Source organism: Carex rostrata, chromosome 11, assembly GCF_964058835.1.
Source record: "Carex rostrata chromosome 11, lpCarRost1.2, whole genome shotgun sequence".
NCBI lineage: Eukaryota > Viridiplantae > Streptophyta > Magnoliopsida > Poales > Cyperaceae > Carex > Carex rostrata.
In genome coordinates, this window is record NC_135928.1 from 9,068,203 (window position 1) to 9,094,656 (window position 26,454).

At 35.6% G+C, this 26,454-nt stretch overlaps 2 protein-coding genes across 3 annotated transcripts; both read right to left on the minus strand.

The window, feature by feature from the left end:
* Positions 1–11,889: 11,889 nt before the first annotated feature.
* LOC144561721 (putative wall-associated receptor kinase-like 16) lies at positions 11,890–25,939 on the minus strand. 2 transcript variants are annotated; one of them, XR_013513915.1, is made up of 4 exons: positions 25,055–25,939; positions 23,903–24,067; positions 22,539–23,793; positions 11,890–12,053 (listed from the first exon to the last, which is right to left on the minus strand). XR_013513915.1 is itself a non-coding variant. In XM_078310788.1 (3 exons), exons 1-3 carry the CDS (start codon positions 25,914–25,916, stop codon positions 22,628–22,630), a joined length of 2,193 nt encoding a protein of 730 aa, XP_078166914.1. In that variant the 5' UTR covers positions 25,917–25,939; the 3' UTR covers positions 22,444–22,627. The 2 variants fall into 2 exon arrangements, 1 of the variants encoding a protein (XP_078166914.1); XM_078310788.1 differs by lacking the exon at positions 11,890–12,053 and having other exon boundaries at positions 22,444–23,793.
* On the minus strand, positions 12,125–15,113 carry LOC144561718 (putative wall-associated receptor kinase-like 16). The gene is made up of 3 exons (XM_078310785.1): positions 14,213–15,113; positions 13,423–13,587; positions 12,125–13,305 (listed from the first exon to the last, which is right to left on the minus strand). Exons 1-3 carry the CDS (start codon positions 15,090–15,092, stop codon positions 12,140–12,142), a joined length of 2,211 nt encoding a protein of 736 aa, XP_078166911.1. The 5' UTR covers positions 15,093–15,113; the 3' UTR covers positions 12,125–12,139.
* Positions 25,940–26,454: the final 515 nt, after the last annotated feature.

Below are 26,454 nucleotides of genomic sequence, written 5' to 3' on the forward strand. Positions count from 1 at the left end.
AGAGTAATGAATTAACTTGGAGCCTTGGGGGTTTAGATACAAATTTTCACTATTCAGCTAAGTTACCGGACTGAAGCTAATTAAACTCACATAAATATTCAGCTAAGGGGGTTCATGCATTGCAATGCACCATAGCCCATCTCTCTCTCTCTCTCTCTCTCTCTCTCTCTCTATATATATATATAGGGTCCGGCTAATTTGCTGCCGGCAACATTTTAGCCGGAGGTGCTGCCACTGTTTTTTCTATTTTTTGATGTTCAAATGACAAATCTAAACCGTTAGATGTTTAATCTATATTATAATCTACTTGGAGACCAAATTTTACATATTTTGGAATTTTTTTACTATTTATTAAGCTGGTTTGAAAACCGCTCCTATGTTTTACTTTTGTTAATTTTATTCTGCTTAAAGGACCGAAGCTAAGCTCACATAAATAGGAATAAGAAGTGGTAAGTCAAAGTCAATGCACTGACTTAGTCGACTTGGATTATGATAATAGCTTGTGAAACCCATATATATTGTTCTTAATCCGCAACCAATTTTTTGTATCCAAATTTACCTGCAAAAGTGTATGTAGATGCTAACAAATATATATATTTTTATTCCTTGAAAAACGTGACCGATGCTATAGTCTTTTATTTGGATGATTGTGTTAAATGATCAAATTTTTTATTTGCTTCTTAAATTCTAATTCTACTTATCAGAAAATCTCAGAATTAATATTTAAGCATTTATTTTGGTAATACTAACGATAATAATAATAATAATGATAACCATAATCATAAGCATAAGAATTTATTAATTTGATTTCATATGCAAGTAGTATATTACATATATATATGGTGCCTATAGTCCAAATTCTGAAGTTTCAATATTTGGTTAAATTAAATTTTACAAGGAAAAAGGAACAGGTGTAAATGGAAGGAAGAGAGAACGCTAAAAGAATATAATTAGATACAGATTGGATGGATGAAAACAAAATAGTTACTGTAGGCGAAGAATAACTATTTTTTCTAAAATTATATATATAACATTGATGAAAAAACACAAGACTTCATTGAGATAACGGTCAACAACGTACGTAAGAACAGGTTTCTAGCTGCCATATCACATCAGTTGGTTAGAGCTCTGTACATGTTTCAACGTAAGAACTTGTCATATCCCTTTTGAGTCAGGGAAAAATTGACCCATGGACGAAATTGATAATCAATGAGATATATTCTTAACGTCAATAATATTTTTTATTCGTTTATCGTATTTGATAAATATATATGATGAGCAACTCCGTATCTTTGGTAAACACAAGCAAACAAGTCCCTTCAACACGCCCCCATGATTGCAGGACTTCATATCTTAAATTAAAATTAACAAGAGTTACTTTGATTGAGTAATGAATTAAAATTATATCTGGTAAATATAAACAAATATTGATGCCACCAAGAAGTAAATTATCAACAAAGAGAGTAATGAATTAACTGTTTTTTTTAATAGTTTCCTTTTAAATATTTGATAAAAACATTTATTAAGTTTCTACAATTATTAAGAGATTCTAAAGATGAGTAAATTGGATATGAAGAGAAAATTCTCTCTATGCACTCACTAATCTAATTGCAGATTTGCAGCTATCAAAATAGCACTAATCTTCATGATATGAAATAAGTAAGATTTAAGATTACTTTCTTTTTAAGTATGTACAAGTATTATTAACTGTTTTCTTTTTTGTTTTTCATGATATATAGTACCTAACTGGAAGTTTTTCATCTCAGTTTTTCCTTTTAATGATGTTGGAGCCTTGGGGATTTAGATACAACTTTTCACTATTCAGCTAAGTTACCGGACTGAAGCTAATTAAGCTCACATAAATATCAAATAGAAGTGGTACGTCAACGTCAATGCACTGACTTGGTCAACTTGGCAAGGAACGGATTGCGCTACTATGTGCAAAATAAATTGGAAAAATCATGAACAGAGGATGATAATGACTTGTGGGACCCAGATGCATTATTTTCAAAAATCATGAACAAAGAGAGTAATGAATTAACTTGGAGCCTTGGGGGTTTAGATACAAATTTTCACTATTCAGCTAAGTTACCGGACTGAAGCTAATTAAGCACTGATTTGGTCAACTTGGCAAGGAACGGAGATTAATTGCGCTACCAATTGCAAAATAAATTGGAAAAATCATTAACAGAGGATGATAATGACTCGTGGGACCCCGATGTATGAGTAGCATTAATTAGTCTTCAGTTCATCAAGTCTGATTCGGAACTCAGATTTGCACGGATCTTGATACCGATCAAATAAATCTCCGTAGAAATGAGCAAAGAAGAAATTAATTAATGACACCTATCTTCTATACACGGACCTTATTGAGGGAAAAAGTTAATCCGAAATTATAACTTGTGTAGTTTTGGTCAACCAATATTTCTTTAATTTGCTTAGCACCAGAAAATATATTCCTTTTGCAGCCACATGATCATTTTAATCTTCTAAGACTTTGAATAAGTCGTCCTCGATTAAATACACAAGAACTGGGAAATTTCCCATTAATTGGACAATGGACTTTGACATCGTCCTCAACCAAAACAATTGAGCTATTTTAAAGACAAAGTAACATTGAAAATTAAAGTAGAGAAATTAAAAGAAGAATAATATAGCTTGAAATTGTGCTCCAACGCCAATGATCATGTTTCCTTCTTCAACATGAGATCGATGTATCTTTCTGCGCTCATCGAACTATCTCCATATATTGATCTTCTCTTTGCTCTAATGACTCGTTTATCTGTAATATCTTCTTTCTGAAAATTGAACTATAGCGCTCCCTCCAAATTATAAACATTGTGATAAGCATAATAGCTTTTTTCTTCATCATGTAGCTAGAATGGATTAATAATGAAAGTGACAGCTTCTTCTACATTGTGTATATAAACGTACAAGGTATTCTAATTTGAAATTTAGTTGCCACCTTTTTTCAACAGTTTTATTTTTACTTTTAAGTTTTAAATTTTGGATTATTAATGTTTGTAAAAATAGAGATATAAGATAGATATAAAAAATAAAGATATTTGAACTCTCTTCTCTTTGTTAATTTATATACAACACTCAAATTTTTTGATTTAGAGACTAAGTGTATCAACAAAAATACGTGACCAAAGAAAATTTAACGATTAAATTTTTATTATTACATCTATTTTATCTGATAGGAGGACGGGATATATAATTAAGGAGGCATCCACTTACAATATTTAAAAGTTACAACATCTTACAGCAATACGAATTTGTAATTTTCAAAGTTTAAACAGTCAATCCATACCGTTCAACATGATATCTATATTAAAATGCGCTTGGAGATCAAATTTTGCAATTTTTTTTGAATTTTTTAACTATTTATTAAGCATTTTATAAAACTGCTATTTTTTAGTGGTCCATAATTGTTTAAAAACAACAGTCTTGTAGAATACTTAATAAAAAGTAAAAAATTCAAAAAAAATGGAAAATTTGATCTTAAAATATATTTTGATATAAAGATCATGTTTAACGGTTTATATCGATTATTTGGACTTTGAAAATCGCAAAACTAAATTGTTATGAGATGTTGTAACTTTAAAATTTTTGTAAATAGATCCCTTTTCTATATAATTAGCTCATATAACATGGATCGGTGATGGAAGAATGGAATATTCAATTGATGTGACTTATACGTCTATAATTCAGTTCTAAATAAAAAAATTTACCTACTCAAGAAATAGTTAATAGATGACATTTAATTGAGTTTTTCCGCATCTTATAGACTTAATTAGTATTTGACTTGCTCAACTCGACACATGTGGTGTGGTTATTGTACAAATCACAAGTACACACATCCGACTCCGACATATCCTTCCAAGGAAAAAAAAAATCACAACTCCACCACCTTGTTTCAAGTCAAAAAAAGGTGTGACATGTAACATATAAAACTAGGAGTACGCACAGAGGATCAAAGTTCACAATTATTTTGTTTTTGTCTATTACGATTTTTAAAATCATTAACAACAATATATATATATATTTTTTTAAATTGACAATACTATTATACCTACTTTCAAAACACATGCATTTACAAGTTATTCTGAACTAATGTATTTAGACACTTGGTCTGTAAAATCAGCCAAGTCAGATCGGCTAACGATGGGCCCGGACGCCCGGGCGTGCATATACGATGTTTCGAGTGAAAATATGAGGAATGGGTGTAGAATCAACCGATTCACCCAATTTTTTGTCTGGACCAAAAATTGGATTTGAGCCGATTTTTCGAAAGAAGAGAAGGTATTTTGAGCTTGCGATGGCTGTCGTTTGAAGAATACAGAGACTTAGAATTGTATTTTCTGACATTCAACACAAATATTGACGCAAGTTTTGGGCCAATCAATATATATCGGATTGTAGTGTGCTTTACTAGAAAATAGAAGCATATATCAAACATTGCATCAGATCCAGGATCTCAAGACCGAGATTGTGGCTGACCGCGTATGCTCTTATATCTCATATTTTGCGTGATCGACGTGTCGGTGCTTATTTGGAGATAGTGCAGGAGGCCAGGTGTCTATTCGGAGATGAGAACGGAGTAGGTGTCATGTCTACTTAATTTGAGTTCAATGAGATTTAAAATCGTCTTATTTGTATTAAGATCTTTACGCATGAAATTAAAGCAGTGTAGTACGAATTTTAAAGTAGAGTGAACATATTTTAATGGGGATGGACGGTAATTTTGCCTATCGAGGGCATACCGACAATAAGGAGATGATAAAATTTGATTGTATTTTCTTATGTATCTATTTTTTTTTTTTTGAGAAAGTGGGTGCAACCCACCGATTTCATTAGAAACCATAACTGTCAAATGCTAAAAATGCTCCAAACAACTAGAGCTTTTAGCATGTTTACAAAAAGCACTGCTAAACAAAAGGAATGTTGAGTCCTAATACAAAACAGCCATAAGAGAGGTAGTAGAACTAATGAACAAAAAAGTAGAAATTAGCATATACTATCATCTAAAAAAAATATTTAATCTTCAGACTTCTTTGGATCTTGTGTTCAAGGAAGTGAAATATCAGTCCGTGTATCCTGGATTAAACGATGCATAGGGATTGAAACGGCTGGTACCTCTGGGGTGGGTTCCCCTACCAGCTCCACGTGGTCAACATGCTCCTCTAAAAGATTGACCTCTCCCTCTGACATCAGGGGCAGCAGCTCCTGAGAATATAGTTCATTAGTGTCCATAGGTAGAATAAGAGATAAATGGAGGAGAGAACCTGTGTTGGTGTGGTTACACCAAAAGCGGACAAGGGAAATAATTTTAGAACCTACTGATTTCAAAGACGGGATACAAGTGTCTTGAAAACAAAGCTTATTTCTTTCTAACCATATAATCCAAAGAACAACACCTCTAACAAATTCTACTAATGGGAAGTGTTTTAATGGTATACAAGCATTTAGAACCCAAATATCATCCATAGTGGTACCAGTAAAAAAAAAAATATTATTTGAACCAATCCACTGCCAAATAGAATTTGTCACACCCCGCGGCCACGGGATGCGACAGTCCCCCGCCGTAAGCATACAACACCGTGTATACTTACAAGGCTATTCAAATCTTACTCAACAATTCAACAGATAATAATATAAACTAAGTTTATAGATACACAAATCAGAGTACACAGTCTGGTCAGAATATAATACAACATAAGTATCTCATCCGGATACTAACCATAAGGCCTACCCTAAATCTATACAACCAAACATATCTAGGGTTATCAAGTGGTAAGCTACTAAGGCCTACTACTCTCGTGCCTCTCCGGAATCAGTCGCACCAGTACCTGTAAAATAACCGGGAGGGTGGGGGTAAGAATAAATTCTCAGTGCGAATTTTGCCACAGTTTAGACTATTGGACTTGCAATCAAACTCTATATTCAACAATGAAACCCAAATAATAACAGTTCAAACAGATATATATAATCATAAATAACAGAATGCCAATGCTCGACAACAGTTTAATCAACCTGAACACAGTTTACGGAATTTCCAAGATGAATTTCAAACACAATCATATATTTTGGCTTAACTCAATTCAATAACTCAATTCAATAGGGCTTGTAGCAATTACAGATGTTCTTTCGAGCTGAACCATTATCAAACCCACATCTGTAGGGTTACAGACGCCTACAGATGGCCAACCGCTGGACCCTTTATCTGACACCCATCTGCAATCGCTTGGCTTAACAGTTTATTACGGTCTGTTTCAAATCATATAAAGAAAATCCTCTTTGGAATCATTCCAATAGTCGTAATATTCAATTGACCTTCAAAATGCATTAACCCGTAGGAGAATGCTACCGAGTCACAGATGTTACACATGTCACCCACGAGTTCCATTCACATCTCATAACATAATCACCTTCCCTCGTCCCAACCGGTACTGGGAATATCGAGGGCCGTTCACCTAAGGCCATTTAGGATCCTGGGAATCCAAGTCAGCATACAGCCCGACTTGGCAAATTCATTGGATCCAAGTGCTTAACTTCGTAAATCCATTCACATACATTCACATATTCAATCCAATCGTGGTGACTTTCAATCAAGATCAGATCACAATAGATCAACATAACCTATAACCATACCAGCATGCAAATCATTCAATTCAGATCAATTCGAGTTTAATTTGATTGGGCTATGCAAATGCTCTACACAATTCAGTGATGCAATCAATGATATTCAACATGACAAACGAATACACAGTTTAATTCCTGAAAATAAAGTATCAAACAAGTCCAAGAATCCCGCACCTTAGTATGACGAGCGTACCGCTTAATTTAAGGATCGGACGTCTCGTATTGTCTCGCAAGTTCTTGCTCGACCGAGCCTACACCTATATTATACATATACTTGGTTTAACATTGGTTCAGGATCGAGAGGTTTACTCGAGTTACTTCTAGGGCTTATACCTTCCCTAATCAATTTCTATGTGTTTGGTATCAATTCGTTCGGTTCATTATTTCTTACCAAAATCCTCTAAAACCACACAAAATCTCATCTAGGTCCTCTGGACCATACAACTCTCCATTTGGTAACCATCAATCACCGTTTCACTACTTTGGTTCTCGGTTCATTTCAATTTACCGTTTGGTTAACCCTAATTTGGTCAAAACCTCAAATCAGCCGTTAAATGTTCTAAAAATTCACGATCAGGAGGCAACCCTACCGATTACAAGTCTAATTGGTTGGGTTAAACAAATCAAATCACGATTATGCCAACTTTCAATTTTGGCACGAAACCCTAGAAATCAGATTTCACAAATCGGAAGAAATCGGGAAAAAGATTGACAAACAAACTAGTAAGGAGTGTAGAGGAACTAGTCCTCGAGCAATTCGAACACAAATCTCGAGTTTAAAATGAGAATCTGAGAAAATCGAGAAATCCGAGATTTTAGAGAGAAATGGGAAGAGAAAGAAATACCGAACAGGAGAGCTAGGAGAGATTCACGGCTGCTGACTCGGTTCCAGTTTCGATTTCTCGCAACAATCGGGGGTTTAAGTTAGACGGGAAACTCTCTCTTTCTTTTTCCTTCTCTTTGGACGAAAATGACTTAAAAATGGGGAAATGGTGAAGAGAGAGAGAGAGAGAAGCTTCAATTTGAGTTTTAGGGTTAAAATTACCCTGAATGCGGATGCACCCATCCGCACTGCGGGTGGCTTGACCCGCACTCGAGACTTGGAAAGTTGTCAACAGAAATTTCAGAAAATCTGAGCCTAGTGCGGATGAACTCCACCCGCACTGCGGGTCAACCTCATCCGCACCCAGTACTTAGCCGATTTCAGGAAGTTTAACACAGAAATTCATGAGTGCGGCTGCACCCATCCGCACTGCGGATCCCTCACCCGCACTCACTACTTAGTCAATTTTAGACACAATTCCAGAAAAAGTCTGAGCCAACTGCGGATGCCTTCCACCCGCACTGCGGGTCCATCCATCCGCACTCAGTACTTAGAAAATTCAGACCAACACAGAATTGCATGAGTGCGGATGCACCCACCCGCACTGCGGGTCAATCCCATCCGCACTAAGCCTATAAAATTCCAAAATCTCAAAATTTCGACGCGGTTTCGATTCACACTTAACCTACTTATTTAGGGGAACCTTAATTAAGGTTTAAACTTCCATTTTATTAGCACAATTAACTTGATTCTTGTTTTTAATTCATTTGAATTTAATTGTAAAAAGTTCGTAACGTAACAGAATTAACAAAAGTACACTGCACAAATAGGTGGTCAGTTGTTTCAACTTCTCCACAAAAGGGACAAGAAGGGTCTCCTTGCCATCCTCGCTTAATAAGGTTGCCTTTAGTTAGAATTTTGTCCCTTTTGAGTAAGTACAAAAAGATTTTTATCTTAAGGGGTATTTTGGACAGCCAAATTATTTTGAATATTGTATTTTTAATACCTCCAAACTCAAGCCATTGGTAAAAAGAATGAACTGTAAATTTACCAACAAAAGACCATCTCCAATAGAGTGTATCAGACGTAGTGAAATTGGGAACAAAATTCTGGAGGTGAGTGTGCAGGTTATGCCACTCAGAAGTCAAAACTCCAGTAAGTTGTCTCGTAAAAAGTAGTTGCCATGAGGAATTGACAAAAGCCTCCGCAACCAATAGGTCAGGATCTAAAGTATACATAAAGAGATTAGGGTAAAGAGCTGACAGGGGGAGTTCGGAACACCATCTATCTTTCCAAAAGGAAATAGTCGAACTATTTCCTAGATGTCTAGTAAAGCCTAGTTCAATAGCATCAGTATGTTTCAAGACACCAGACCAGAAAGAGGACAGAGTTAAATCTGACCCACCATTTGGCTATAAATGCCATATTTAGCTAGCAGAAAGAGGACAGAGTTCAATAGCATCAGTATGTTTCAAAAGCCTAAAATGCCATATTTAGCTAGCAGAATAGTTTTCCACATACCAGTAACTTTCGGGTCTTTAAATCTGACCCACCATTTGGCTAATAAAGCTTGGTTCAATCATTTTAGGTCTATAATCCCCAGCCCTCCTTGTGCTTTAGATTTACTAACAGTATCCCAAGAGACTAAACAATATTTTTTCTTCACTGTGTTACTCCCAAACTAGAGAAATCTTCGTCTCAACTGATCTATTCTCATCCTTACCTTAGAAGGCATTTTAAAAACAGAAAGCCAATAAATAGGGATAGAAGAGAGGACAGAGTTAAGAAGGGTAAGCCGCCCTCCATAGGACAATAACTTACCCTTCTATCCTTGGATTCGTGACTCAATTTTGTCAATCACAGATTGCCAATCCCTAAGGGAGGGTTTTTTAAAATGTAAAGGTAATCCAAGTAAGTGATGGGCAAGTGAGATGTTTTGCAACCAAAAATGGCTGCCAAAGCAGACCCTTCATCAGATGTGATGTTAAGTGGTATCATTTCAGATTTATCATAATTGATCTTCATACCTGAAAGATTTTCAAAGGCTATTAAGTGAAGTTTAAGAGCTTCAATCATTCGAAAATCATCCTTTAAAAAAATCAAAGTGTCATCAGCAAATTGCAGATTTAGAACTGGTCCTAAAGAACCAAAATTACCTAAGCCAGACAAAAAACCATTCAATTGTAACTATTGCAAATATTTATTAAGGACATCAGCAACAAGATTAAATAAAAGAGGAGACAAGGGATCACCTTGGCGTAACCCTCTTTTGCATTTAAAATAAGGACCATTAGCTCCATTAAAATTAATGCATGTTTGTCCACTGTGTAATATTGCATCAATCCATTTGATAAAAAGATTACCAAAACCCCTGGCTTGGAGAATTTCTAAAAGAAAGTCCCAATTCACTCTATCGAAAGCTTTTTCATAATCCAATTTGAATAACACACCTTTTATTTTTTTCTTATGGATGGTGTGCAGAACCTCATGTGCAGTAGCAATGTTATCAGTTATTAATCTCCCCTTAATAAAAGCAGTTTGAGAGTCATTAATTAAGGAATCAATAACCCTTCCTAATCTGTCAGTAAGTACCTTTGTAATTAATTTGAAGCTGCAGTTGATTAAACTAATAGGTCTGTAATTGGTGACAAGTTTAGGATCTGCTTTCTTAGGGATGAGACACAAAGAGGCTAGATTAAGCTTGGATAAATCAAGAGTGTTATCAAAAAATGCCTGAAATAATTGGAATATATCGCCTTGTAGCACATCCCAAAAGGTTTGATAGAATAAAAAGGACAACCCATCAGGCCCAGGGGCCTTATTTGGGTTACATGAAAAAAGTGTTTTTTTAATCTCTTCAAGAGAAAAGGGAGCTTCTAGACTAATACTTTGGGAGACCGATAGTCTTTCAGAGTCAGGCCATAAGTTAGGATTCCCTTTCAGTTGTCGTCCCTAGTAAAGATTTACAATAAGCAGTGACGTGATTTGTGAGCTGAGCAGGGTCAAAAAATGTGGTTCCATCAATTTCTAAAGAAAAAAATATAGAGGTGAGTTTCTTTTGGGCTAGAGAAGAAGGGTTTATTAGGGTAGAGGGCTGAACAGATGGATGAGGGCGATGGCGTGGATCAGGAATTGAAGGGTGAGATGAAGGCGGCTCGGATGGACCAAGAATCGTCGTAGGAAATCGCAGTCCTTCAACGGTGGATTTGGACGTTGCCAGAACGGAGGGTTGGGTTGTGAGGTGATTCGTGCGGAGGCTAGTCGTATGACCTAAAGGCTGCCAAGAAGAGAAACCATCAAGATTTGGTTGGACGGCTGGTGATGGCGTGGGTTGAGAGGAGAGAACACCGCCTGAAAGATGGAGTTGGCCAGAGGGGGACACGTGAACCTTAAGAGGGTTGACCGGATTTACTGAAGCGGTGGGGGGGTGAACACTGGGGGGCTGAGTTTGAGGCTGGAGACGCTTCACCTCTTCCAAAACTCGTTGCATAGCCGAATCCAAAGTAGAGATTGCATTTGTAAAATCCATAGGGGAGAGCTGGAGGCCCAAGAAGCAGCAGGCCAGGCAAGATAAAGAAAATAAAAGAAACTAAGGATCTTGAATTCCCGGTGGGGTGGTTGGACCAAGAGCGAAATCTTCTTAATTAATCACTTGTCTACAATTAATCCTACTTATGCTTGAAAGGAGCAATAATTAATTTGCCGAGACAAGCAATTCTATCATTCTTTTTTTTCTTATGTATCTATACAGTAGGGCTAGCAAAAAAGCTCATAGCTCTTGGCTCGATTGTCAATCGCATCGGAGTCGACGCTCGCTCATCACTGGACCGAGCTGTTAACGAGCCAGCTCGCCACTAGCTCGGTCCATAAATAACGAGTTCAAGCTGGAGCCTAGCTTGTTCACCCGCTCGTGAGTAAGCTCATCTAGGTTTCAATTTGTGAATTTGTATAAATGTGTGTGCATTTTATACTGTCTAGTTCAGTTCAGCTCGGTTCAAAAAGTTTGTAGAACTAATTATTTTCTTCTTAAATCAAGATCCATCCAGACCCAACGAGCAAGCTCGTCAACTTTTGAGCTAGCTCGGTCCAGCTCGTAATCATTTCAAACAGAGATTTCAGATCGGATCCCTAAAATCAGCTCACTCGTGATGAGTTCAAACTGGACTTAGCTAGCACGAGCCAGCTCGTTGCCACCCCTACTGTACAGTGTGTGTCTTGATATTTATATTATATGACTTATTTTGGACTAGCCACCGTTGGTACCTACTGTAATTATGGTATGTGTAGTTACCTATTTACTGTACCGTTGCCTATCTGATTACATTTGATCTAGACCCTTGATCTGTGATGAAAATAGAATCTGAGATCTATTTTACTTTTTCAACAATAATTGTATTACTTTAAGACCAATCTTGTGAAGCTAAATTTTGACATCTAAACAAAGTGTTTATAAACAAGAACGGTCAACACATTACTGTAGTACAAATATAAGATACGATGCTCTCTCTCTTCATCCCACACAAAGCACATAAAAAAAGTGAAAAAAAAAAAAAAACCACTAGAAGAATAAATTTAACGCACAAAGCTGCTCTGCCTATATCCCAATAGAACATAATTGAAAATAAAATAGAATGGTAAATAAAAAAGGCAGAATTAATGATGCATTATATATCATCGTCCAGAATCAATAGCCAGCATTGCCTTTTCTTCCAAACTATGGTATGAAGTCATTTCCAAATGATTGTTAGAGGGTTCACCAAGGAGGTGCTCAATCTCAATATCCCGGTTATCCTGTACCCAAGGATGCTTCATGGTTTTCCTCAACCTATCAAGACCTTCAGCAACTTCTCTCATTTCAGGCCTCTTTTCTCCTTCCATATTTAAGCAATCTCTCGCTAGCTCAGCGACGCCTTTGATCAGATCCATGCTCTCTTCATCCATAATTTGAACATCCAAAATTTCCCTGAGTTTGTTCTCTTTCATAGCGGATAAAAAGGCTGATGAGAGACTTCTCTCTTCGGGTCCATCCATGTAGAATGCCTTTTTACGAGTTATAAGCTCAAGAAGAATGACACCGAAGCTGTACACATCACTTTTGACCGTCAATTGACCAGTCTGCATGTATTCTGGATCTAAGTAACCACGCGTCCCTTGCACAAGTGTGATGAATTGGTCTTCGTCCGTTGGTGCTAAAACGGAAGCTCCAAAATCCGACACCTTGGCCATAAAATTCTCATCCAAAAGTATGTTAGAAGATTTTACATCACGGTGAACAATTGGAGGGGACACCCCGGAGTGCAAATAGGCAAGTGCTTCGGCTGCCTCTTGAGCAACTCTTAGGCGCGTTCTTAAGGGAATGCATATTGCATGCTTAACATGAATAAGGTCAAAAAGGGTTCCATTAGGAATAAACTCGTAAACCAAGATAGGTATTTCTACTTCTAGACAGCAACCAATGATTCTAACAATATTTTTGTGGTTGATTTGAGAAAGGATAAGAATCTCTTTGCCAAATTCTTTCTTTTGCCTCTCATCAATTGTTTTGCACTTTTTGATTGCCACAACTTCATTATTAATGAGAGTTCCTCTGTATACTGTACCATTTCCTCCTTGTCCTAGTACATTTTTTTCATCAAAGTTGTTGGTAACCTCTTTTAGTTCTCTTTCCTTGAATATCGTGAAAGCAAACCCCTGCTTCGACCTCATCTCTTGAAACAACAACTGACCTCCGTACTCTTCAAAGTATTTCTCCTTAATTGTAGCAATTTTTCTTCTTTCGTGCACCAAATAAAAAAAGAAGCTCAAAATTACTATAACCATGATGGAGCTGCCAATACCTGTAGAAGTAAACAATCAATTAAAGACATTAGTTCTACAGAACCAATCACTAAAGTTCTTAATCAATTAAAGATTAAATTCAAGATGACATATATAGTAATATTTGAGAACATTACCTATAACCAGCTTGACCCACACTGGAAGTCTCGTGTCATGGATACAATCTCGACTGCTGTTACCAACCGCATGCATACCTCGAGGACATGAACATATGAATGATCCTGGTGTATTTTCACAAATCCCAGTACATGTTGATTTATTTTGTTGACATTCATCTATATCTGCCAAATGAAAAAGAAAAAGGAATCATTACAAAGGGGAAATTAGTCTCAGCATCAGATGAGAGAAAATAATCTTGGTTGGTCTTCACAATAAACCAGGGCACTTCGTTGTGCCTGGCGAATCCGAATTTTGACGTGTACCAGTAATAATCCTAGAGATAACAGAATGGTAGTAATTACTCTTAAACCTTTTCTCTGAACACATTAATTGGTACGAAAAATGCTCAGTTATTGTGATGTGTACGTTGTTTGGGCCATGGAGGAAATGGGCTTATCTGCATTCCTATCTAACATGAAGCTACCAGTTTGACTCTTTCAACTTTGGACAGATAAAATGAGATGGATTTGTCAGAACCTACCTGTTAATTCTGTAAATCACATCTTACTGAATGTTAACCATGTATTACGTGATTCTGGCAATGAATTATGTACTATCCTCTGCCTATCATACCAGCTAACCAATATCTTAGACAATCAGAAGACGGAAATTAAGAGGATTCATAAAATCCCAAGATTGCATGGGAAATGATAGTAAACAAGTAAACATATGTATCAGTACTACTATAGCAACCAATTTTAGTGCCTATTTTTAAAAAATAAAATAAAATAAAACAGATTATAGTACCTATACAACCATCATAGAGATAGGGGTTTCCTTCGTACCCCTCCTCACAGCTGCAGAAATAGCCTGGACCATTGGTGGAGTTGTCACATCTGCTATTGCTGCTAACACATGCATAGCTGGTTCTATTACGTTGTGCCACCATGCAGGTCTCATTGCCTATGGCCCAATCCACCACAAGAGGAACTGTGCCATTGTTGTCATCCAAGAAGCTACTTGTTGTGATATATGAAGTGCTAAAATTGAAGCTGTCTTCTTCAATAAGCACCGCATAGCTACACTGACCGAAGCTCGAGACATCAGAATTGTTGTAGTTACCATCAAAGCGAACATTGTAATAGTTCATTCCCAGAGGAATAGGAATCTGGCAGCAACCAATTCCTGTGCAAGAACCATTATATAGGCCCTGCAAACTTGAGCACACAGAGACACACCCTGTTGTATATGAAATCGTACCATTTTGCTGGAGGTCGAAATAAGCAAGTGTATCGGCACCAATTGCTGTAAACTTATTCTTGGTATTTGAGAATCTAAATGGTGTTGTGGTCAAATTGAGACGCCAATTTTCATTGGAAACAGTATTGTCCGTGCTGTTGTAACACTGCCAAGATATCGGGGTTTTTATCCGAGCTTGGCTTTGAAACAGTGAGATATTGACCACCTCCACGTTGGAAAAAAATGTATTGTAAGTGCCATTTTGGTTTCTGGTACAATTGAGCTCGAACTTTTTGGATAGCGCACAGTCCTGGCCTATTCCAAATGGATATGGGATATTGAGATCGCCACAAGTTGTTTGGCAACCAAGCGGTTGGGGTGCTTGGGCAAGTGAATTGGGAACTAACAGCATGGTTAGAAGAAGGGGGAATAAAAGAAGCCAAGCCATAATTGGTAGTTTTCGCTATTCAGCTAATTAAGCTCATATATACATGATATAGAAGTTGGTATGCACTGACTTAATCAACTTTGGCAAGGAACCGATTGCGCGTGCAAAACAAAATTGAAAAAATTATCACGGAGGATGATAATGACTTGTGGGACCCAGATATATTATTTTTAGAGTAGCACTAGTCTTCAGTTCATCAAGTCTCTTGGTGATTCGTAACTCAGATCTGCACCGATCTTGATACTGATCAAAGAATTCAGACCTAAATATTGACCAGTAAGGTTTGGTGCACAACCTTATAAGGTTCTGGGAGACGACTATATATTATCACCGTAGAAATGAACAAATAAGAAATTAATTAATGACACCTATCTTCTATACACCGACCTTATTGAGGGAAAAAAGTTAAATCCGAAAGTACAACTTATGTAGTTTTGGTCAACCAAAATTTCTTTAATTTGCTTAGGAGCAGAAAATATATTCATTTTGCAGTCACATGATCATTTCAATTTTCTAAGAACTGTGTCGTCCTCGATGAAATACACAAGAAATTTCCCATTGAACAATGGACTTTGACATAGTACGTATACCGGTATACGGTATATGCGATATATATTAATGGGAAATAAATCTGCTACGATTCCAAAGAATTGTAGGGACTTCCTTTTCCAAATCCAACCATTAATATTTTAGAATGCAGAAATTCCAAAAGCAGTTAGTTTTTATGCATGAATCTCAAAACAAATAAGTGGTTGGATTTGAAAAAGCAGGGTCTCTACAATTCTTTGAAATCGTAGCAGATTTATTTCCATATTAATGAGGAGGTTTAAATGTCTTCATTATTTTTGTGACTTTATTATATTTTTATTTTTAAAAGTTTAATAACTCAAAATTTTAATTATAAAATATGAAAAATAAAACCGTTAGATTTAGGGGTGTAAATGGATACGGATAATCCGCTCCGTATCCGGAGATCATCTGAAACTGGATTAAACAGATACTGATAATTGCGGATACAGATACGGATAATTTTTGTATATGGTGAAATAATGATGGATACGGATACAGATAATTTTATGAAGGTGAATATCTGTATCCGTATCTGTAATTATCCGGATCCGAAATTGCTCCCAACCGGCTCTAACTTTACTTCTCCGGATAGAAGTTGTTATATATTATTTCATATTCATTTCAGTCTTGGTTGTGTGATAAATGATAATACGATATGGTTTCCAATTTAATATATTTTTCGCTGATGATGGTACTACCATAGCGCAATTTTCTTTCCTTTTTACCTCTATTTCTTCCCTCTTCATTTTTTTCCGCTCCGTTTACACCCCTAGTTAGATGTGATCTATATTATTTTTTCAATGTGCTAATAAAAAATTATCATATTTCGATTTTGTTTTTATGTGAATCAATAAGTGAAAAAGTCAAAGTTTAGAAATTATTTACATTAGTATATTTTTACAAGCTCTTGATTACAATCAAAACAAAATTGAAATGTCATAATTTTTTACACGTGTATAGAAAAAATAATATAGATCATAACTAACAGTTTTTATTTTACTTTTAAATTTCAATTTTTAAATTATTAAAGTTTATAAAAATGAAGACATGACAAAGATATAAAAAATAAAGACATTTAAACCCTTTTCTTCTTTAATTTATATGCACCACTCGAATTTTCTGCCGAAATTTTTAAATATACCATACTTTCAAAAAAAATAAACCAAACAACCACAACTTCTGAAAATTTCGATTTTTGACATGACCGCATCCCCTAGGCGCGGCCACCCCTCTTTTTTTTTCCCATTCAAATTGAACTGCATGAAGAAGAGAAAAAAAAAAAAAAAAAAAAAAAAAAAGAGGTGGCCGCATCCCCTAGATGCGGCCCGCAGAAAAGTGGCCGCATTTTGGGAATGTGGCCATGTCAAAATTTGAAATTTTGAGAGAAAGTGGTGATTTGATTTTTTTTTTTTTTTTTTTTGTATAATGGTATATTTAAAAAATTCGGAATTTTCTGATTTAGAGACTAAGTCTGTCAACAAAAATATTTGACTAGCAAAAATTTAACGATTAAATTTTAATTATTATGTCTATTTTATGTGATAGAGGACAGGGATATATTAGCTGATATAACAAGAACCGGTGATGGAATCATGGAAGAGAGGAATATTCAACTATACGTCTACAAGTCAATTCTAACTAAAAAGTTTACCAATTCAATAAATAGTTAATAGAGGACATTTAATTGAGTTTTTCTTCGTCTTATAGACGTAATTAGGATTTGACTTGCTCAACGCTGCCACCACAGTGCTGCCTCGAATCAATTCGATCTTAACCGTCTTTATTAGGAGAAGGCTTGAGTAGGATTTGATCTTCAAGTCAAAAAGGTGTGAGATCGATGTAACAAATAAAAACTACACGTAAGTACAGAGGATCAAAGCTCACATTTTTTTTTGTTTTTATTACGATTTTTAAAATCATTAACAACAATATATTAATCTTTAAATTTTTTGACAATACTATAATATCTACCTTCAAAACACATCCATATTTAGACATCCTGTAAAATTGGCCAAGTCGGATCGGTTGACAACGGGCCCGGCCACCCCGGTGTACATACAATATTGCAAGTGAAAATCCAAGGAATTAGTGTGAATCGACCGATTTATCCAATTTTTTGTCCGGATAGGACTGAAAATTGGATTTGAACTGATTTTTCGAAAAGCGTACTACATTTGAAGAATAGAAATAGGATGTTCGATCTTAAGAATAGAAGTGATTTTATCTCAAAATTTGCTCTTCATGTCTTTTGACTAGAAGATAGATGTGCTCAATCTCGAGTAGAACTAGGGTGTTCTTAAGTTCACCAAGTTTTTTGGTGAACTCAAGTCTAAAACTCATCAAATCAGCTTCAAATTACAAATTTGAACTATTGAAATCCGCTTATCTTACAAGTGATGTGTCTACATATGAAAATTTTAAACATTCAAATTAATTTAGTATAAAGTAAGCGGTCTAAATATACAGGTTAATAAATTAATTTTAATGCATTCATTTTTTGAATGTTTTTTTTACAACTAGACTATGCAAAATTAATTTTAAAATTAAATATTTTTACATGTAGATGCATCAATTGTAAAGTATGAGAATTTCAACGGTTCAGATTCATCATATAAAACCGATTCAATAGATTTTAAATTGGAAGCAGCTAACAGTCCCTGGCTCTCAGTCCCCTCCCCCGAAAATCCCCGGACATTTTACACTAATTCTATAAACAAGTTCATTAGATCCTGTAATACTATGAAAACAATCCTATAAACAAGTTCAATGGATGTTCTACAGATAAAACCGCGTGGTCCCAGATGAAAATGCGTGAAAGCTGTTAAAAACGCGTGACAGCTGTTGGGGACCATCTTCTGTGAACATACACATAGTATCCTGTGAACATACACATATTATCATGTAAACATACACATATTATCCTGTGAACATACATATTGTACTTGAAATTATAGCAGTTGAAAGCGCATTGGAACTAAGTTAAAAAAGAAAGGCTTTTATACGCAGGGATTTTCGGGAGACTGTAGTCCGAGGACGTTACCTTTTCTCTTTTAAATTTGAATTCACCAAAGAGCTTGATAAACTTACGAACACCCTAGTTCTACTCAATTAATCTCTGCATATTTGTGTTTATCGAATAACTTTTATGTTTTTCAACACAGTTGCCGCATGAGATCTAGTGCAACGAATAGTGTGGAGTGGACACGTCTTGCGGATATTTTTATTATAGAAATTAATAAAATAAGACATTCCGAAAATATAAAAAATGTATGATTTACAATATTTATATAAATATTAGGACCAACGCTTGCAATCCAAATATTTAGATCAGATTCAATGATCCTGATCCAATATATATAGTTCGGCTAAATTGCTACCGGCAACATTTCAGCCAAGTACTGCCGGGGCTATATCTTATTTTATGAAATTCAAACAACAAATCCAAACCATTAGATACTTAATCTATATTAAAATCTACTTGGAGATCAAATTTTATATATTTTGGAAGTTTTTTACTATTTATTAAGCTGGTTTGAAAACCGTTGTTTTCAGTAAATTTCTACAGCATTGAAAAAAGCCATTTTCAAACCAGCTTAATAAATAGTAAAAAAATTCCAAAAAATATAAAATTTGGCCTCCAAGTAGATCTTAATATAGATTAAACATCTAACGGTTTGGATTTGTTGTTTGAATATCACAGAATAAAATATAGCACCGGTAGTACATGGTTGAAATGCTGCTGATATATATATATATAGAGTGTAACTAATATGCATTCGGTAGCACTTTGGCCGAAGTGCTACCGATTCATTTTCCGATTTTTAAAGTCCAAATGATCGATCCAAACCGTTAGATGTTTAATCTATATTAAGATCTACTTGGAGGCGAAATTTTATATTTTTTGGAATTTTTTTACTATTTATTAAGCTGGTTTGAAAATCGCTGATCCAACGGTGGCTTACCAAACAGTAAATAGCAGAACTACCGTTGGATCAACGATTTTCAAAGTGGCTTAATAAATAGTAAAAAAATTTCAAAAAATATAAAATTTGGTCTCCAAGCACATTTTAATATGGAGATGACATTTAACGGTTTGGATCGATCATTTGGACTTTAAAAATCAGAAAATGAATCGGTAGCACTTCGACCGAAGTGCTACCGAATGCATATTAGTCACACTATATATATATATATATATATTTTTTTTTTTTCATTTCACAAAATTTTCAAATTTGCCGTAAGATTCTAAGCCACAGACAATCAAGGAGTCCGATCCAAATTAAATATCTTCAACATATCTGAAAAATCTCATATATTGATGGAACCTATATATGGGAGCGTTAGAAACTGGATTCCAGTAAAGTCCTTAATTATGCAATTGAGCCTCAACTTTGAATTCTAGTAACACGAAAACGAAGTTTTCCATGTCTTGAGGAAGACTTTGATTTTTCTTTCTTCTTGTTGATGTATCAGTTTCTTTGTCATTAAACTACCCACAATACAAAAAAAAAGGAAAAATAAATGGAAATCCCAAAAAAACACACCAAAGAAAAGAAAGGTAAAAACCCCACAAGCCATTTGGGCTGGATCAAGCCATTTTGTTCTCTTTCATAGCAGAGAGAAATCGCCAAGAAAGACCTTTTTTTTCCTCTGAGACATCAAAATTAATTACTGGCTTACTGGTAAGAAGTTCTAGATGAACCGCACCAAAACTGTACACGTCACTCTTGTCAATTAGTTGACATGCCTGAAAAATATTGTGGGGTTTTTACCTTTCTTTTCATAAATTAAATGTTCTACAGGATCACAATATTTTCTAGATTACGTAGAAGTAACTTTTGAACCGGGATCAATAACTCAGAATCTAAGCATTTTTATTTTTTTCCAATAACACATAAAGAAATATATTAATTTTTCTTACAGCCGCGAAAAATCCGACCTGAAAAATATTGATCTGGGTTATTTATTACAGTCTTTCTAATAAATCAAATTATATTGTATTCCATCTATTTTCAAAGAAATATATCCAATATTTCTAATATTTCAATACAAAAAATAAAAAATAAAAATAAATTTCTGTTTTATAAAAAAAAAAATTGGAATTAAAATTCCAACCCGTGAAAAAATTCTACGGGTGGAGTATTTCTAAAATTATTACTAAACTTTGGTTATTATTATTAAGATAATTTTTTAATGGTGTAAAAATAAAAATGTCGGCCATATAATGCTGCACCTGGTACCTAATTTTAAATATCTTGTAGGCCGGGGAGAAAGTACAGATCATTAATGATGAAAATAATGCTTTATCTAATTTCTTCAGTAAATTCATATATATCAATACTTGCAAAATGAAATATTAAATTATTAATACTTGATATTGGGAAATAAATCTGCTGTGATTCTAAAGGGATCACAGGACCTGTTATTTCAAATCCATCCATTTATCTGTCTAGAGATTCGTGCATAAAAAATAAATGTTGTTGAGATTTGTGCATTCCAAAAAGTAAAAGGCTAGATTTGGAATCACAGGGTCCTGCGATCCATTTAGAATCACAGCAGATTTATTTCCTTCATATTGACCTTCATACAAGAACAGTGCGAACAGAGGTGCAAAAATAGTTATCCGCATCCTATATATTTTAATCCGCAATCGTTCAGTTCTTTCTCCTAATGTAGGCACGTGATGCACAACTTAAAAGACACCATATAACACAATTGAAGTATTGTCTATGGGGACACTACCTCTTTAGCTATTAAGAAAAAAAAAATGATCAAGTTTGGTGCTGGTAAATATCATAAATGATATTGCCAACAAATTGACCAAACCACGGTGAATTTAATTCAGTAGTCTTGGATTATTCGGTCGATCTGTTTTGAAAATCCACAAAAGAAATGCCATAATACGAATACAATTTTTTGAAGATATAAACAGGGAGCCAAATTCTTATACTTATATTTTAACTAAAATCAAAATCAAAGTTAATACAGATTATTTGGTTCACATCATCCATTCATCCGTTAACTCGATTGTCCGGCCTGACTGATTCTGTTCAGTTTATCTTAAAATTTGGTCATAAGCAATTCAGAAAAATAGATAATTATTTTGAGATTCGTACATGGCAAATAATCGAAGTTCATCAAGGTTTCGCGGGGGATTTTCCAATCCAGGACAATATCATCACTTCTATTTCTCTGGTCAACATCTAAAGAGATAATCATTGAATATAAAAAATCTGATCGACTACAAAAATGGGACACTATCCGCGAGGGTTAAAAGTGACTTGCTGTGAGGGTATACCAACAGAAAGATGCTTTTTCTATTAGCGACATGTTTATTTACGAGGGTATACCGACAATAAGGAGATAATGAAATTTGATTGTATTTTCTTGTGTGTCTGTACAGTAGGACTGGCAAAAAAGCTCGTAACTCGTGGCTCATCGTGACTCACATCGGAGTCGCTCGCTCGTGACGAGTTCAAGCTGGACCCAGCATAAGCCAGCTCGTTGCCACCCCTACTGTACAGTTTGTATCTTTATATTTATATTATATGACTTTGGACTAGCCACGTACTGTTGGTACCTACTACAATTATGGTATGTGTAGATACCTATTTTACTGTACCGTTGCCTATCTTATTACATTTGATCTAGACCCTTGATCCATGATGAAAATGGAATCTGAGATCTATTTTACTTGTTCAACAATAATTTTATTACTTTAAGACCAATCTTGTGAAGCTAAATTTTATAAACAAGAACGGTCAACACGTTATTGTAGTACAAATTAATATAAGATACGATACTCTCTCTCTTCATCCCACACTAAGCACATAAAAAAAGTGAAAAAAAACAACTAGAACAATAAATTTAACGCACAAAGTTGCTCTGCCTATCTCCCAATAGAACATATATAATTGAAAATAAAATAAAATGGTAAATAAAAAGGCAGAATGATGCATTATATATCATCGTCCAGAATCAATAGCCAGCATTGTCTCTTCTTCCAAACTATGGTATGAAGTCATTTCCAAATGATTGTTAGAGGGTTCACCAAGTAGGTGCTCAATCTCAATATCCCGGTTATCCTGTACCCAAGGATGCTTCATGGTTTTCCTCAACCTATCAAGACCTTCAGCAACATCTCTCATTTCAGGCCTCTTTTCTCCTTCCATATTTAAGCATTCTTTTGCTAGCTCAGCGACCCCATTGATCAGATCCATGCTCTCTTCATCCATAATTTGAACATCCAAAATTTCCCTGAGTTTGTTCTCTTTCATAGCAGATAAAAAGGCTGCTGATAGACTTCTCTCTTCGGGTCCATCCAAGTAGAATGCCTTTTTACGAGTTAGAAGCTCAAGAAGAATGACACCGAAGCTGTACACATCACTTTTGACCGTCAATTGACCAGTCTGCATGTAGTCTGGATCTAGGTAACCACGCGTCCCTTGCACAAGTGTCATGAATTGGTCTTCGTCCATTGGTGCTAAAACGGAAGCTCCAAAATCCGACACCTTGGCCATAAAATTCTTATCCAAAAGTATGTTAGAAGATTTTACATCACGGTGAACAATTGGAGCGGACACCCCGGAGTGCAAATAGGCAAGTGCTTCGGCTGCCTCTTGAGCAACTGTTAGGCGCATCCTTAACGAAATGCATATTGCATGCTTAACATGAATAAGGTCAAAAAGGGTTCCATTAGGAATTAACTCGTACACCAAGATAGGTATTTCTACTTCTAGACAGCAACCAATGATTCTAACAATATTTTTGTGGTTGATTTGAGAAAGGATAAGAATCTCTTTGCCAAATTCTTTCTTTTGCCTCTCATCAATTGTCTTGCACTTTTTGATTGCTACAACTTCATTATTAATGAGAGTTCCTTTGTATACTGTACCATTTCCTCCTTGTCCTAGTACATTTTTTTCGTCGAAGTTGTTGGTAACCTCTTTCAGTTCGTTTTCCTTGAATATCGTGAAAGCAAACCCCTGTTTCGACTTCATCTCTTGAAACAACAACTGACCGCCGTACTCTTCAAAGTATTTCTCCTTAAGTGTAGCAATTTTTCTTCTTTGGTGCACCAAATAAAAAATTGAGCTCAAAATTACTATAACCATGATGGAGCTGCTAATACCTGTAAAAGTAAACAAGCAATTAAAGACATTAGTTCTACTGAACCAATTAGTAAAGTTCTTGAAGATTAAATTCAAGATGACATATATAGTAATATTTGAGAACATTACCTATAACCAGCTTGACCCACAATGGAAGTCTCGTGTCATGGTTACAAACTTGACTGCTGTTATTAACCGCATGCATACCTCGAGGACATGAACATATGAATGATCCTTGTGTATTTTCACAAATCCCAGTACAAGTTGATTTATTTTGTTGACATTCATCTATATCTGCCAAATGAGAAAAAAAAAAAGAATCATTACAAATGGGAAATTATCAAATTAGCCTCCGACTCTCCGCATCAGATGAGAGAATAATCTTGGTTGGTCTTAACAATAAATCAGGGTACTTCGCTGTGCCTGGCAAGTCCGAATTTTGACGTGTACCAATAATAATCCCACAGATGACAGAATGATAGTAATTACTATTAAACCTTTTCTCTGAACATATTAATTGCTACGAAAAATGTTCAGTAATTGTGATGTGTACGTTGTTTGGGCCAAGGAGGCTTGTGGACTTTTCTGACAATCCTGCGACATGATCTACATTCTACAGGACCTATCTTTACATCCTGAACTCAAGAAGTATGAAAATCTTGACTGCTGACACATTTGACAATTAACCTGATTCGGAATGCAAAACAATCATCACAGAAATTATGAATGAACCTGAAGTTGGCAATTTCAACCCCACACACCACAAATCCTAATCAGACCACCCTGAAAGTTTGTAAATTTGAAACACTTGCACCGACTCAAAACCTAACCAGAACCCCAGCCAGAACTGCATGAACCGATAATTTTATGAACTGAAAAGATGCAGATGGCATGGAACACTCAAACAATTTGGACCATGAATGACGTATAACATGACGTGAATATAACATGAGGCTACCACTTTGACTTTTTCAACTTTAGACGGATAAAATGAGATGGATTTGTCAGAATCTGCCTGTTAATTCAGTATATCAAACCTTACTGAATGTTACCGGTGTATTACGTGATTCTGGCAATGAATTATGTACTATCCTTTGCCTATCATACCAGCTAACCAATATCTTAGACAATCAGAAGACGGAAATTAAGAGGATTCATAAAATCCTAAGATTGCATGGGAACTGATAGCAAACAAGTAAACATATGTATCAGTATTACTATAGCAAGCAATTTAGTGCCTAATTTAAAAAAATAATAATAAAATAAAACAGATAATAGTACCTGTGCAACCACCATCGAGATAAGGGTTTCCTTCGTATCCATCCTCACAGCTGCAGAAATAGCCTGGACCATTGGGGGAATTGACACATCTACTGTTTCTGCTAACACATGCATAGATGGTGCTCTTATGTTGTGCCACCATGCAGGTCTCATTGCCTATGGCCCAATCCAGCACAACAGGAACTGTGCCATTGTTTTCATCCCAGAAGTTAGTGGTTGTGATGTATGCGGTGCTAAAATTGAAGCTTTCTGCTTCAATAAGCACCGCATAGCTACACCCACGGACGCCCGAGACAAAAGAATTGTTGTTACGATCAAAGCGAACTCCGTAATAGTTCATTCCCAGAGGAATAGGAATCTGGCAGCAACCAATTCCTGTGCAAGAATCATTAAATAGGCCCTGCAAATTTGAGAACACAGAGACACACCCTGTTGTATATGCAATGGTACCATTTTGACAGAGGTCGAAATAAGCAAGTGTATTGGCACCAATTGCTGTAAACTTATTCTTGGTATTTGAGAATCTAAATGGTGTTCCAGTCAAATTGAGAGACCAATTATTATTGGCCGTGCTGTTGTAACACTGCCGGGAAATCGGGGTTTTTATCCGAGCTTGGCTTTGAAACGGTGAGATACTGACCACCTCCGCATTGGAAAAATAAGGTTTGTAGATGCCATTTTCGTTGGTACAATTCAGCTCGAACTCTTTGGATAGCGCACAGCCCTGGCTTATTCCAAATGGATATGGGATATTGAGATCGCCACATATCGTTTGGCAACCAAGCGGTTGGGGTGCTTGGGCAAGTGAATTGGGAACTAACAGCATTGTTAGAAGAAGGGGGAATAAAAGAAGCCAAGCCATAATTGGTGGTTTTCACTATTCAGCTAAATTATATTCTGCGAAGGACTGAAGCCAAGCCATAATTGCTGTAATTAATTAAGCTCACATAAATATGAGATAGAAGTTGGTATGCACTGACTTAATCAACTTTGGCAAGGAACGGATTGCGCGTGCAAAACAAAATTGAAAAAATCATATCCGCACAGGGTTTCTAGCTGCCATATCACATCAGTTGGTTGGAGCTCTGTACATGTTTCAACGTAAGAACTTGTCGTATCCCTTTTGAGTTAGGGAAAAACTGACCCACGAAATTGATAGTCACATGATCATTTCAATTTTCTAAGACTTTGACTGGGTCGTCCTAGATGAAATTAATACACAATAAATTTCCCATTGAATTATGGACTTTGACACAGTACCTATATGGTATATGGTAGATGTTATATTCCGAAATTTTAAAACACGACTAAAAGTTAATAAATCGAATATTACCCCTAAAATAAAATTTAATTAAGTTAATGGCCGTTTAGATTTAATATGATTTATTTTAGAACGAATT